This window comes from Ahaetulla prasina, chromosome 2 (assembly GCF_028640845.1).
Source record: "Ahaetulla prasina isolate Xishuangbanna chromosome 2, ASM2864084v1, whole genome shotgun sequence".
Taxonomy (NCBI): Eukaryota; Metazoa; Chordata; class Lepidosauria; order Squamata; family Colubridae; genus Ahaetulla; species Ahaetulla prasina.
Window position 1 is genome coordinate 278,134,672 of NC_080540.1, and position 15,887 is coordinate 278,150,558.

General features: G+C 37.7%; 1 protein-coding gene across 2 annotated transcripts in view; it reads left to right on the forward strand.

Moving 5' to 3' along the window:
* Nucleotides 1-1,132: 1,132 nt before the first annotated feature.
* The window catches only part of RICTOR (RPTOR independent companion of MTOR complex 2), a 53,214-nt gene continuing 38,459 nt past the window's right edge, over nt 1,133-15,887 (forward strand). Inside the window, exons 1-4 of one of the 2 annotated variants that reach the window (XM_058170018.1) lie at nt 1,133-1,383; nt 1,585-1,632; nt 11,787-11,884; nt 14,784-14,848. In XM_058170018.1, coding sequence (XP_058026001.1) covers nt 1,335-1,383; nt 1,585-1,632; nt 11,787-11,884; nt 14,784-14,848 — 260 coding nt within the window. In that variant the 5' untranslated portion in view covers nt 1,133-1,334. The remainder of the gene's footprint in view (nt 1,384-1,584; nt 1,633-11,786; nt 11,885-14,783; nt 14,849-15,887) is intronic. The other variant, XM_058170017.1, reaches the window with a different exon arrangement.

Sequence of the window (15,887 nt, forward strand, 5' to 3'; positions counted from 1 at the left end):
ATGTCCCCCTGAATTTGGCCAAACCAGTATTCACTGCTTCGATGACACTGTCTAACCATCTCATCCTCTGCTGTCTCTTTTTGCCTTCAGTCTTTCCCAACGTCAGGGTCTTTTCCAATGAGTCTTTTTTTATTTGGGGGCCAAAGTACTTGAGCTTCAGCTTCGGTATCTGTCCTTCCAAAGAAACATAAACCATGTTGCCCCAAAAATAAGACCCTGTTTATATTTTTTTTGAACCCTGAAATAAGTGCTTGGCCTTATTTTCAGGGATGTCTTCTTATTTTGGGCCGCATGGAGCAAGACTCTTGCCCTCTTACCTGATTTTCAGCTTTGTCTCCCTAACCAGAAGAAATGGCGGGGACTGGCTACGCATGTGTTTAAATATTTTCGGGGAGGGGGACTTATTTTAGCGCTTGCACTCAAAAGCCCGATTGGGCTTATTATCAGGGGATGTGTTATTTTAGGGGAAACAGGGTGCACACACACACAAAGAACCAGACATATTATATATTGATATCCATATATAGAGGGCGGGTGGGTGGGTGGATGGATGGGATAGATAGATAGATAGATAGATAGATAGATAGATAGATAGATAGATAGATAGATAGATAGATGAGAGATGATATAGATATGCATACATATACAAGTGTGTGTGTGTATGTGTGAGAGAGAGAGAGGATGGATGGATGGATGGATGGATAGACAGACAGACAGATGATAGATGATATAGATAGATGATAGATGATGGATGGATGGACGGACGGACAGACAGACAGACAGATTATGATGGATGAACAGACAGACAGATGATATAGATAGATGGTTAGATAGACAGACAGACAGATAGGTAGCTATAGAAAAAACACAAGAACTGCAGTGACTGGAAGCCACTCAGAGAAAGTAGGTAAGTACACTAATTAAGCTATCCACGTGCGCGCACGCGAGCTACAAATCCCGAGTCGCGCACACACAATTACCACCTATCGTGGTAAATAAGGCGATGCGGGTCCCGCCACCTGGCTGGAGGAGGAGGAGGGGGAGGGGGAGGAGGAGGAGCGGCGGCTGCTGCACTGCTACTGCTTCCCCCCACCCTCCTTCTCGGCCCTTCCAGGCAGCCTCCCCTCGAGAGGCACCGCCGAATACGGGCGGGTCCTTTCCGCCCTCCGGGAGCCCCCAGCAGCATCAGCGTCTCCGCCGCCGCCCCGCCCCGCCCCGCTTTCATACTGCCGGCCAGAGCGCGTCCGGCGGGCGAAGTCAAACGGCGTCTCTCCTCCGCCCGCTCTCGCGAGATCGGGCAAGGTTTCCGGTGTTGTGACTGCGGGACCGTAAACATGGCGGTGAGTCTCCGCGCCCGCTCGCTGAGGCACCTCCGCATCCGAGGTGAGGAGAACTTGGGCTAGGCCCAGACCGGGGCGGCGGGTGGGCGGCCGGAGAAGGGAAGCGAAAGCGGCGTGTCTCCGAATTCTTCGTCCTCTCTCTCTCTCTCTTACCTCAGCCTCGGCTGCCCCGCTGCGGCTTCCATCACTAACTGAATCTCCTGTTCTTGTCTCTCCTTTCTCTCCCCCCACCCCCACTTTCCAGGCCGGAACGACAGCGGCGAGGAGAACGTCCCCCTCGATCTCACCCGAGGTAACGGAGGGCCTGCCGAAAACCAAGCCGGGCCGGGAATAACACCCACTCCCCCGCCGCCTCCTCCTCCTCCTTCTCTTGCGTTGCCGGCTCCCATTTTCAGAATGGGAGTGAATGGAGTCTGGGTCTGAGGGTGGAGAGGCTCGTCGGGCGAGTCCTCCGTGGGGAGAAGAGGGAGGGTCGCCCAAAGGAGCATTGGGCAGCCGCTTCTCCCTTTCTCGAAGCGGGCTCCCTTGGCAGCTGGAAAGGTTGCCAATACACGACCGCCCCCCCCTCTTATATTTAAAACTAAGCTTGTTTTGGGATGGTTGGACAAAACCAACCAACCCTCCCCCCCCCGCCTCCTTCCTCCTGCCTTATTTAAAACTAAGCTTGGTTGGAGTGGTTCTCACTTCCCTATGAGTAATATTTCATTCAGCCCGGTTTTGCGGTGTCTGAAGCGGACTTGTGGAGTAAAATTAGTTCCTCAATGGCAGGCCCGGCCTTTCCATTTTTTACTGGTCTGCGTGTTTTTGCAAGACGAAATAAACTCTGAAGAAATAAGGTTTTTCGTACACTGTGTGTGTGGTTGTGTCGCCTCCCCCCCCTTTTTTTTTCTCTCTGCCCCCCCTCCTGCAATGGCGTTTTTTTCCCCCCTGCTTAAAATAAGTGGTATTCGTTGGGCCTCTTGAAGAGGGAGGGAATGTGAAGGCTGGGTTGACAGGATGAAAGGCAAACCGGTCTCTCTTTCCCAAAAAAAAAAAAAAAAGTCTGCCTTGAAAATAGTGAAAGTCATGGTGTTTTATGGCAGGGTGATAAATGCAAGGGATGCTTCATTCTGGTGAGTTGCTTGCTGAGATAGTCTTGATGTGGGAGGAGGGGGGAAGCATGAGGACAACAAGTAGCTACCCGGTTATTGACAAGTAGTGTATTGCGTTCTCTCCACCCTAGATTGTTTGTGCAACTTAACCTATTTCAGGTTCATTATTTAATCTGTTGATGGCTGTTAGCAGCCGTTAAACGCGAGTTTGAGTGCTTATGCTAGCACTATATAAATCTCAATGGTCTTTCTGAAGGCTTTCTGTTCCACTCCTACACTCAGCTTGCAAATTGATTTGGTGAGTCAGTCTACTTGGAAATAGGCCTCCTTTGCGCCTGTTGATAAGCTATAAAAGTTTCCTAACTGACAGTCTCCATAGATAGGCAAAAACTGTACCATGATTAGATGTGGATATTAAGGCAAGGTGGCAGCTGAAAGTATCATACTAACATTTTTGAAAAACTCAAAATTTTCAGAGATGATTTATAGGAATATATATGTTTCTTTTAAAATTAAAATATATACAGTTGTAGTAAAATATGCTATTGGCATGCTATCTAAACATAAAACTATCAGTACGCAGTATAACTTATTTCATTGCTAGTTATTTAGCATATTATATTCAGTATGACATACATATTCCTTAAGGCAGTATCAATTATATTAAAATAATACAAATTACAATACAAGCAAAACTCAGAAGGTATATATTAGTCAGTCTCAGGACTGTTTTTACAGCAGCGTGTTGTTTCTGGAATAAATAAACTGTAGCTTCTCTTCATTAGTCCAAACTGATGAACTGGGCTGTTTTCTCTGTTTCCATCATGCTATTTCTGGGTGGCAGAGTTGCAATTTGTCACTAGTAAATGGCAGACTAGCATTTGTTTTAGATAAAGTTTTGGGTAGATTAAATAATAGATTCTAGCGTACTGCATATTAGGATTTGCAAATCCTTTGTAAACTGAGTGGAATATTTGGCGCAGTCTTGTTTATCAGAAAAAAATAGAATAAGTGTATAAGCTTCTGACAAAATATGTAGTACGAATGATAGCACAGAATAAATTCAGAAGTGCACAATGAAATCCATAATTTTAATCCAACAGATCTAAATGCTTCTACTGAAGAATGAATGACATAATGCAAAAAGATACTGTTTATTCAGCATGTGATTTCTATGTTTGGACATTACTGCAGTGATTGCTGGACTTCATTATGGATGTCTTCTTACTGCAGTTGTAAAATCTAAATTGGGGCTAAATTTTTTAGAAAATGACATTCAATAGAGAAAATGTTCATTCAGTTTAAATGCTACAATTCAAAAAAATATCACAGACTATGTCTAGATATACATTTTGATACATTGTAACTCCAATTAATATGCCAATTTTCTAGATTATTGAAGGAAAAATATACTGAAGTCTCTTAAAAGTTAATTAGATTCTGGGGATCTTTTGACAACTTTTATGAGGATACTGAAAATGTATTGCACAGGGAGGTTTTGTTTCTCTTGTGTATTATTATTCTATTATTACTGTCTTATTACAGATGTGTTTACTGCATAGACTTGCTTCAGTAAGATAGTCCATGTTATATGTATTCATGAAGGCAGTGATCAGAGCTCTTAGTGATCCTTGGATAATAGTGCTTAAGTACGTCCCCTACATTTGGTTTTTTACTTTGAATGATGAAAGAAAGGTTGAAGAAAGCTAGATATGTTTAACAGAATGTGGTCAGAAAGATAATTTGCATATTTTAAAATCATGGTTAAGTAATACATACCGTAACTAGCAGTATTAATTGCACAGATAGTACTTTTAAATTCCTTCACAGGTGATGCAGAAGTGGTGCCTGTTGCATTGTTGTCTTTCTTCTGTGGGATCCTAATCTCTGGATTGTATCAGTTAGATAGTACTGCCTTGTAGAACTCAAGAAGCCTACTTTCTTTGTCACAATGCCTGTCCTATCAAACCATACTTCCAAAGTAGATTACATTCTATCTTCTGGGTCTTTTGGAAAGCTGTTTAGATCTAGGTATTTTCCCAGGCATAGAGTGGGGGGTGGGGTTAGAATTATAGAAATTGAAACCAGATGTTGCTGATTTCCTTGGTTGCCATAATACCTTGTCCTTTTTAAAAAAAAAAAATCACTGGTATATGTTTTTAATTTATCAGCTGCCCTGACTTGTGTTTATGAGATGGGTGGCCATGTAAATTGACTGAAATAAAGTCAATCAATAAAACAATTATGAGTAAGCTGCTTTGGTGATATGCTATGCTTCTTCCTTTCCTTAGAAGGAAGATTTAAAAGAAGACCAAAAAAATGGAGAAAGACCATGCAAACATCTTGGACGGTTCTTTTCATTGTTACATATAATATGCAGGTCACCTACAATTCTTTTGAATAGGCTTCAGTAACTTAGAACTCACCAGCTGAGTGTAAGCCAGTAGTTAGTCATTAAGATCCTCAAGTTGCTTGAAAAATCCAAATTTATTGACTCATGATCAATTGATGGGCTGGCAGTAATTTGCTATTTTTTAGCTCTACCTGTGAAAATTATAGGAAATTTTCTGTATGTGGTGGACACAAGAAAAAAATAGCTAGAAGTATGCATAATATCCTTCCTTTTCCACCTAAATTAGTTAACATCACAAAACGAAATGCAGTTTCTAAACTATTTTTAGTTAACTAAGAAATGTGTAAAGTTTTTCTGTTTATTGTCAAAGAACAGAGAGTCCTGGATATTATCACAGAAAAATCGACATTTACATAAAGTGACATTCTTGGATGACTGAAAAATAAGCCACAATTTCATTATCAAAATTTGTCACATCAGAATAGTAATTCTGCATTGCTAAAAATGATTTATGTTTATGTGTGTGTATATATATATATGTGTGTCTGTATGTATATGTGTGTGTGTATGTATATGTGTGTGTGTGTTATGTGTGTATGTGTGTATGTGTTATATATATATATAGGTCTTTGGTTGTTCGGGTTTTCTCCCGTGTAAAATTGGAAGTGTCTTGGCGATGTTTCGACGAAGTCTCATTCGTCATCTTCAGGCTTCAGCTTCGTGCTTCTGGGAGCAATGTGTGATCGCAGCTGTTTCTTCCTTTTAACTGCTAGTGGGGGTTTGAACTGATTGGGTGGGAGCTTGGCTGTGCTCTGATTGGATGGGGTTTTTTTTGTGCTCTGATTGGATGGGGGTGTGTCCTGTGTTGGTGGGGGCTTGGTTTAGTCTGTGTTGCAGGGGGATTTGAGCTGGTGAGCTGCATAGCTGTTGTTTGGCTTTGTGGTCGTGCTACATCTTCATAGTGGGTGTCAGTCTGCTGCATGTATGGATTGGAGGGGTTTGAAATGGCTAATGTTGCAGCTGCGGTCTGGCTTCTGGTCCTTGGTCGTGCTTCATGATCAGTGTGGGTTTGGGTCTGCTTTCTGGGTGGATGTGCGGTGGTGACATCCTGTGTGGACCTCGTGAGTGTGGGTCTGGTGTCATTCCTCGTGTTAGGGACTCGTTTGTCAATAAGGGCGGGTTTCCAAATGGCTGGTAGGCGGGAGGTGTCATCTCGTTTGTTCATGCTGTGTGGGCGTTTTTCTATCTCAATGGCTTCTCTGATTATTCTGTTGTTAAAGTGTTCAGTTTTGGCGATAGTTCTGGTCTTTTTAAAGTCAATATCATGTCCTGTGACTTTAAAGTGTTGGACCAGGGAAGAAGTTGGTTCCTCTTTTTTGAATGAGTTCTTGTGTTCTTCAATGCGTGCACTTATTCTTCTGTTGGTTTGTCCAATGTATGTGGTGGGGCAGGCGGTGCATGGGATTTCATATACTCCTTGATTTTCTAACTCAATTTTGTCTTTGGGGTTTCTTAGGATGGTGGATATTTTTCTGTTTGTGCAGAATGCTGTCTTGATGTTGTGTTTGTGGAGGATCTTGCTGATTCTGTCTGTGGTGCCTTTTATATATGGGAGGAGGGCTGTGCCGTTTTCTTGTTCTCTGTCTTGGATTTTAGTGGGGGGTTCTTTTTGGATTAGCTTGGTAATCTTATTTGTTTGGAATCCATTGGATGTTAGTACGTTAGAGTGTCACGGGAGAAAACCCGAACAACCAAAGACCTATATACAAACACCCGTGAAAACCTCAGAAAACATATATATATATATATATATATATATATATATATAAATGTAGGTCTTTGGTTATTCGGGTTTTCTCCCGCGTAAAATTGGAAGTGTCTTGGTGACGTTTCCACGAAGTCTCATTCGTCATCTTCAGGCTTCAGCTTCGTGCTTCTGGGAGCAATGTGTGAAGCACGAAGCTGAAGCCTGAAGATGACGAATGAGACTTCGTCGAAACGTCGCCAAGACACTTCCAATTTTACGCGGAAGAAAACCCGAATAACCAAAGACCTACATACAAACACCCGCGAAAACCTCAGAAAACATATATATATATATAAAGAGGGGGGGCATAATGAAATAATGTACTGTTTATTTCACTGAGAGCTTTATGGATTTTAAATTTTAAAACTTTCATGATGGGTGACAGAATAATATGTGGCATTCCTAATGGAGTACCATTAGAACATTTTGTAATGAAGAAAACCCCCAGAACATCTATGAATACGATTTATAATCACAGTCTAGAAATTTTTCTGACAATATAATTTTTATATAAGCACAAAGTAAGGAGATGAGACTGTCCCATGCCAGGATGTGGGAAATAAATTCCATGCCTCTATAGAGTTACATGAATTCAAAGATTTAGGAATGAACATAGAGTCAAAATCTATTCCAATAGAATTTTGTTCATACAGTGACTATTTTAATGGAAATCCAAACTAAGTCAAACCTAATTAATTATCCATTTAATCCTGTTCTGTCTTATTCAATTGGCAACAGTCTTCCAGAAATTTAATAAAATAACTGCATTGATGACTTAAAACTTATTTTAAAAAATCTTTTTAAAACTGTATTTTTAAAAAGTGAAGGGCTAGTAAACTAGGACCTGGGGTATTTAGAAGCTTTGGTCTGAAACTTAGTTTCTTTCTTAGTAATTTGATATTTCTCACTGTGGTCTGATATTTTATTCTCTTGTTTTTGTTTTTTTTTACTCTTTAGCTATAGGAAGGGGATTTTTTATTTATTTATTTATTTTATTTATTTATTTATTATTTATTTGCATTTATATCCCGCCCTTCTCCGAAGACTCAGGGCGGCTTACACTATGTCAAGCAATAGTCTTCATCCATTTGTATATTATGTACAAAGTCAACTTATTGCCCCCAATAATCTGGGTCCTCATTTTACCTACCTTATAAAGGATGGAAGGCTGAGTCAACCTTGGGCCTGGTGGGACTTGAACCTGCAGTAATTGCAAGCAGCTGCTGTTAATAGACTGTCTTACCAGTCTGAGCCACCAGATGCCCTTTGAAAGCTGCTCACACTCAATGCTAGAGTAAACAGCAAATAAACCCCAGCATATATGTTATATTTTCTATCCCAGATTTCTATTGCCAAACGAATAAAATACACTTTAATGTATTCGTTAGATTTATATCTTGTTTTTTATCTAGAAGCTTAAGTTAGTGTATATGATCTCCTTCCTTCTATTTTTCTTCAATAAAATTACCTTGTAAGGTGAGAGCAAGTGTTTGATTCAAACCCAACTAGTTACCTTCGATGATTGAGCTTGGACTAAAACCTGCTGCTAGTCTAACATTCAAACTGCTATACCACACAGAACTCTTTGTGGTAACAGTTTAAGTGTATTGGCTGATTGGGGATATGAATCTACATGTATCTTCATATATAAATGATGACTCAGAATCTAGTTATTTGCAGTAAATATTAAATAAAGGTATGATGCAACAAGAAATGCAGAATTGAAAATGAGTATGACATACTAAAGTAATCTTGCTATAGCATTTTGAACCATTTGAGGTTTCTGAGAAAAGCTATAGCATTATAGGGTATTAGTAACTCGATCTGAAATTTATAGAAACTGGAATAGCTGATGCAACAAACTTAAACGCTTCTGGATTATGAAGCAATCATTTCAAGCATTGAAATATTTTCTTTAGCAACAAAACAAGTGCAATGCCTTGGTTGTTATTTTTAAGATACCGTTACAGCTAATATGAACTCTCCTTGCAGCATAGGCATGAGTGGATTGCTGGATTAGGTGTCATTAAGTTGGTGTTTAACACTTAAACTTAATGACATGAATTACTTTTTTTAAAAAAAGTTATGTTTTCATTCGTCTCAATGAAGATGCAGGGTGACAATTGCAAGACTTTCTGAATGGGGTTAACCATTTATTTTATTCCATTAAATCTTTTTATATAACATATTTTCCTGTTTCATGCAATTCACATATAAGTGTTGTACAATGGTAAACTTGTTAAACAAATGTTTAGGAGGAGTCTAACTGGTTGGTATTGAGGACTGGGTTAAAGTTATTATAGCTAGGTATCCTTGTAGTAAGAAATACCACAGCTGTACTGTCCAGAGCTAAACTTGAGTTCTGGCTATTACCAGACTTCACACAGAAGTTATGAATCCAGAAGAATTACATTGAACAAGCAGCAATTCTTTCTAATGTGGGTTCAGATTTTTCCGGTTGTCTCTCGTCCCAAGTTTTCACAGGCTCCATGTGCTTATTTGTACATAGGGTCCTTCTGTGAGGGAGATGGGCAGTTTCTAAATATGATAAATACATAAAACAAAGAACATCAACTGCATCTCTTATAGGGTGGGGTAGCAGTATATAATTAGGCATCACCAGGATACTGCTATCACATCCAAAATTTTTAGATGACTTCCTCCATCAGTTTATTATAGATGTTAAAACACAGGGAAGGGAGAATTGAATCCTGTGGCAATCCACCCAGTAGTAGCTATTGGATCAATCTCTCCTCCCACTTGCTATGGCAGACTGAAATTGTCCGTTGAGGAAAGAGCAGAACCATTGCAAAACAATACCTCCTATCCCCAATTGCAGATGGTCCAACAAGATACCAAGAACAATGATGTCAGAGGCTGCAGTCCAGTTCACTTACTTAATTTTCAGAATGTTTGGGACCATGCTTCATACTCAATGTACACCTGCTTCTTGTAATATATCATACATGCCTTTTTTTCCATCAAGTTTTTTTATTTTATAACATATAAAAATTCCATTTTCAATTAAACTGTGTTGTCTGGGTACAAATAGTTTTAGGAAATAATAATAAAAATATTTACAACGGTGATCATTACATTAATGTTGATCAATAATAATAAAAATAGTTTACTTTAACATTTTAACATATCTCCCTTATATCATTGATCCTTTCCTTATATTTCCCTGTTTCTAACTCCTGTTTTTATCAGCTAACCATTGATAAAATAAATCCCAGGTCAAAAAATATTCAGTTTTCCTTAATTGTAAGTGTTAGCCTATCCATTTCTGCACATTCTTAAATTTTTTTAAAAATCACATTTTCATCTGTTGGGATCTCTTAACTTTTCCATTGTTCAAATGCAATTCTAGCTACAGTCAATACACGTAAAATCAGGTATGCATTTCTTTTATTGTACTTATCCGGTAAAATGCCCAACAAGAATATTTCTGGTTTCAAATCAGTATGTTGTTTTACCATTTTTTCCATCTATGTATGCATTTTTGTCCAGTATTCTTTTGCTTTGGGGCATGTCCACCACATGTGATAGTACGAATCAGGTATCTTCCATTAAAGCTTTGTGACCAGAGGATATTTTATTACTACTTTGAGAAAAGGCAAATAGAACTGCATTTTGGCTGTTAATTTGATCAAGCTGGAATGTTTCTGTTTTGTGGAGCCTTATTGAGAAAGCACAGGTAGTCGTCATTTAGCAACTGTGTAGTACTGTGATTGATCACAGTTATGAGAATGATGGAGAAGTAACTTTGAAACCAATTCTTGCATTTTTGACCTTTGCAGGTCTATAAAGCAAATGAAAGCTGAAGTTAAGATCATAAACAGGGTTACAGTTTTACTTAGCAATCACTTTGCTTACTGATTGAATTGCTGGTCCCAGTTGTGCTTGCTAAACAAGGACTGTCTGTAGTTTGATTTATTATTTTGCCAATGAAATAAGATTTTCTAAATTATAACTCTATGAACTTCTAGTTGAAACCTAAATAGTTTTTATAGCAAAATTATTTGAAAATTATTTATTTTGGCAATTTTCTGAAAAATGCTCAAAACAAAAGAATATACATCACCCATATTGTTGATGATTTTAAATTATAGGACAGCAATTTATCCCATCTATTACGCATCCTTAAAAATCAAAGATTATAATAGTGATGTTTTTATATCAGTACTATTGTAACCTTTGTAATCTCTTTTGTTTGTAGTTTTTGCTTTTTAAGTTTTATAAAATGTTTTCTGTCTTACTATTTTTTCTCTTTTTCTCATTCTTTTCACATTTTCTATGGAAGCGCTATTCTCACTTTGTAAAAGAATCTTTGGAATCTCAACATTTTCTATTATTTATTATTCTATTATTTAGAAAATGTTTTTTATAAGATTCCCTTCCATCAAAATTTTTAATTTTGCTTATTATTATAGCAGTAACAAAATAATAGAGTTTTTTAATAAGTACTTTTTGATTCAATAACAGTTCATCTAACAGTGGTTTAAAGTTTCAACAACATTAGGGAAAGTGACAATCAATTCACACACTTATAATCATTGTACCACTCCTGTGCTCACATCGTATTTTGGACACTTGACAACCATCCCGCATTTATGACCCTGTTGCACTGTTCTGTGGTCATGGGATTGTCATTTGCTACCTTTTTTTATCAATTTCCGGCAAAAAAATGAAATACCATTGGGTATTTGCTTAAGAGATGTTGATTCACTTAACAATTGCAGTGATTTATTTAATAACCACCATAAAACTTATAAAATTGGGTCTGACTCAACTTACAACCACACCATCTTACAATTCTGGTCCCAATTGTCATTAAACTGAGAACTATTTGTACTGGATTGTTGATAGCCAAATATATAATATTGTTCTGCACCGTAGCAGTTTATTATTGGGTGACTAATATAAAATAGAAGTGGTTATTTTTCAGTCTTCAATTAAGCTTGAACTCTCTTTTGGATTAGAAAAAGGCATACTTATACTTATTTACTTATAAATAAGTAACAAAATAATAACTTCAGTATAGAATAAATTTGTATGTCAAAACATAGCAGGAATTCTCAAAGATAAATATTAAGATAATTTACTGAGTTATACTGTGATCTAAGGGATACATTTTTCATTGTTTTGGGAACTGTATAGTTTCTCTAACTCTATTTGTACCATATTTTTTGTAGACCCCTCCGATAACTTGAGGGAGATTCTCCAAAATGTGGCCAAATTGCAAGGGGTTTCAAATATGAGAAAACTTGGCCATTTGAATAATTTTACAAAGGTAAGAAATTTAGTGACTGTTACAATGTTATCTTTTATTTTTATTAGTGCATCAAATAATTGTTTTAGAAAAATGGTGGTTGAATGATGGGATGATAATGTCATCAAGTAGTAATGGGATTGCTAAATTGTTTGAAATTACTTGGATATCCACAATTTTGCGGAGCTTGAACAAATACGTAGACTGCTGTGATAATGAACCATATTGAAGAAGCATATGCATATTACAGTATTTGATGTATACGAAACAAATTCTGGATGTGCTTCCAGAAGAAGTATGTTCTGAATATATACAGTATATGCATTCTTGCGAAGACCTAGAAGCAGTCAGCTGAGCCTGCGACAGTTACATGTCTCCTTTTGGCAGATCCAGAGAGGCATGATCTGTTTAGCCATATATGAATACATTTTTAAGTTAGAAATTGAGATGTTGGATATTAATGACTTATTTGTAGGATTTGTTTAGTCCTATTGACTAGGATTCTAGGCAAGGTAGAACATATAGTAACTAATAAAATATATCATAATTCCAGATAATACAGATTAATAAAAAGCATTCATCTGCCAGTGGTTCTACATTGATCAGTTCTCAAAAAGCCAGTTGTTTACAACCTTCAGACAAACAATGAGAGGCGAGCCATCTCTGCTTTGGGATAAGTTATTTCAAAGGAGGGGGATCTCACAGGGTGCAGAATAGAATAGAATAGAATAACTGAGTTGGAAAGGACCTTGGAAGTCTTCTAGTCCAACTCCCTGCTCAGGCAGGAAACCCTATACAATTTCAGACAAATGGTTGTCCAATCTCTCCTTAAAAACTTCCAGCGTTGAAACATTCACGACTTCTGGAGGCAAGTTGTTCAACATTCAGTAGGAGGGTAGCTGAGTCAGCTATTGGGTATCCTAAGGGAGATGCTTATGGCTCAGAGGGTTTGTTTATTGTTTTTATTATTTTATTTTATTGGCTTAATGATTTTTATAAACTGCCCAGAGATGCTTACAATGGGCAGCCATAATATAAATCTTTTAAATAAAATTCATTATCAAGCTCCCTTCAACTGAACCTTGTCACAGCAGTTGTCCCCTGGTCTCCTATATTGTCAGGCAAAAGGGGTTTCTAAAGTACTCAGACTCTGAGTTGTACGGTATGTAATAGATAACAACCAGCACTTTGAATCGCACATGATAACCAGTGTAGCTCCCTAATACAAATTTTGTCCATAGACCATTCAACAATGCTAGCTCAAGGGCATATGACACTTCTGAGACACATTGACTGCTGGTATCATGTGCTGCCAATGTGAAGTTTTGCATTTTTAGAGTCATTCAGAAGGGGGGCTGCATTGTTGCCCCCAAGGCTTTGATGCCCTAGGTCAATGTTTATTCAGACTAAAGCTCTCCCTGATTTTATTTTATATATAAGCTTATTTTATAAACTTTCTTTACAAAACTAAGCCCATACATAAAGTGGAAGAGAAGTGTCTACATTGTCTGCTATTTGACCTGATCTCTTACACTTTTATTTCAGGTGTCAATGCAATAGCATTTTGTCAGTTTTATGGTATTTACGGCCCCGGATATATTTTGTTATACAGTACATCCTTACTATAACAAATACTACATTCCGTATTTTTCAGAGTATAAGATGCACCTTAGTTTTTGGGAAGTAAAATAAGAAAAACTAATTGGCAGGTGGATCTATCCCCAATCAGCTATTCCCAGAGGTGAATTTTAGCAACAGGTTCCTTGGTTGTGACCTCTGTGCCTTGCTTTTTTTTTTTTTTTTTTTGCCTTTTTTTCTGCCTCTGAAAGCCTCCGAAACAGAGCTTCAGAAAAAAAGTCTCTGAAGCTCTGTTTGGGGGCTTCTTTTCTGAAGCTTCTTTTCTGATGCTTTTTTCAGCCTCAGAAAACTCTGTTTGAGAAGCTGGGCGAAGCCGCACCCAGATTTTCACCCTCTTTTTTGGGGGAAAGAGGTGTGTCTTATACTCTCAAAAATACGGTAGTAGGATATCAAATAATTGAACCAATTTTTATTATTTTTGTTATCATATATTTATAGGCAATGAAACAAAATTATATTGGTGACTTTTGTTTGAAAAGTGGTAGTAGCTTTGCCAAAAAAATGAATTGGATAAAGATGCAAGTGATTTTTTTCAATTCAAGATTGTTGCTGTTTGTAGAGAAACCAGGAATTTGTACATTTTTTAAAATTTGTGTCTTTTTAGGTAATTGGAGTTAATTATAGAATCCTGTATACGTCTGAAAAATAAAGATTTTTTCAGTCAATCCATATACCAATAGCTTGGTTTTTTTAAATTATCTTTCAAAATAATTGACAAAAGTTAATGAAAATAATTCAGCCTATTTCTTTCTCTTCTAATAATATCCTTGAAAAATGTTCAGGTTGGTTAATTAGGACATAGTGTAGATGTGTGGAAATGATTACCGTATATACTCGAGTATAAGCCGAGTTTTTCAGCACGTTTTTTGTGCTGAAAAACGTCCCCTCGGCTTATACTCGGGTCTATACGGCTTATACTCGGGTTTTTTTTTTTAAGCCCTCGCTTATACTCGAGTATATACGGCTTATACTCGAGTTTTTTTTTTTCTTTTTCACATTTTACCGGACGGTGGGAAGCCCTGCCGGTGCAGTGAGAGGGCGGGCGGGGGAGCCGCCAGCCTTCTCAGCTGAGGGAGGGAGGGTTTCCCCAACCGGTAGGTGCCTCATTTCCCACCCTCGGCTTATACTCGAGTCCCCAGTTTACCCCAGTTTTTGGGGTAAAATTGGGGACCTCGGTTTATACTCGGATCGGCTTATATTCGAGTATATACGGTAATTGAACTTGCTTATTGAAAATTGTTTTAATTCTGTTGTTGAAAGTACTGAAATTTATATCTTGCAGCTTCTTTGTAATGCTGGTCATACTGAAGAAAAATTAGGTTTTACTTATGAAGATATCATCATATGGTAAGTGTTGTGTATTGTAAATAGTAATCTGATGATTGAAATTCTGGATTAAAGTAATAACAAACCAGAAAGTGGTTTTCTACAGAGAATATGGTTTGTGACAGAATTAGAACAAAAGGCTAGAAATTCTAAGTTGTGATGGGAGATAAGTGTGGAAATTTATTAAGGTGGATTTAAACTGAGCATCTCTTCAGACCCGATAACAGTTGTGAGCAGTAGAGATTATTAGCTTGACTGTTACTCTGATTGTTACTCCTGTCCCGAATGCACAGTTGGGATTTATGCCCAGTTTATATCTTAAGCATAAGCCTGTTGTATAATATATCCTGAAAGAAAGACCTGAAAGAAAACCTTTAAAATTGTTTTTGTTTAAAATACCGGACTTTTACTAGCCACACATTGGGATGGTAAAGAATTTAAATTATTATAAACAGTGGATAAGCAGATAAATACTACAAAACATGCTGTGACTTGATCTGTTTTTAAAACAATACATACGTAATATGTTATAGTGGTCAGCATGACATACAGGTAGTCCTTGATTTACGATCACAAGTAAGCCCCAAGTTGCTTGGTTATGTGAGAAATTTGTTAAGTGAGCTTTGCCCCATTTTACAACCTTTCTTGCCTCAGTTAAGTCATTGCAGTTATTAAGTTAGTAATGCGACTGTTCAGTGAATCTGGCTTTCCCATTGACTTTGCTTGTCAGAAGGTCACAAATGTTGGTCACATGACCTTGAGACACAGCAATGGTCATAAATATGAATCTGTTGGCAAGCATCTGAATTTTGATCACGTGATCATGGGGATGCTGCAATGCTATGCAAAGCTTCATAACTGAAAAATGGTCATAAGTCATACTTTTCAGTGCCATTGTAACTTTGAATAATCACTAAGGAAGGAGGGAGGGAGGAGGATTGTCTGTGTTTTCTTTTGGAGGTATTAGAGAAATATAGTATTTTACATGCATTTCCTTTCCATTTACAGCTAAGGTGGACAATAATGTCTTCCTTATCCTTTACTGCTAACAGAATTGAAT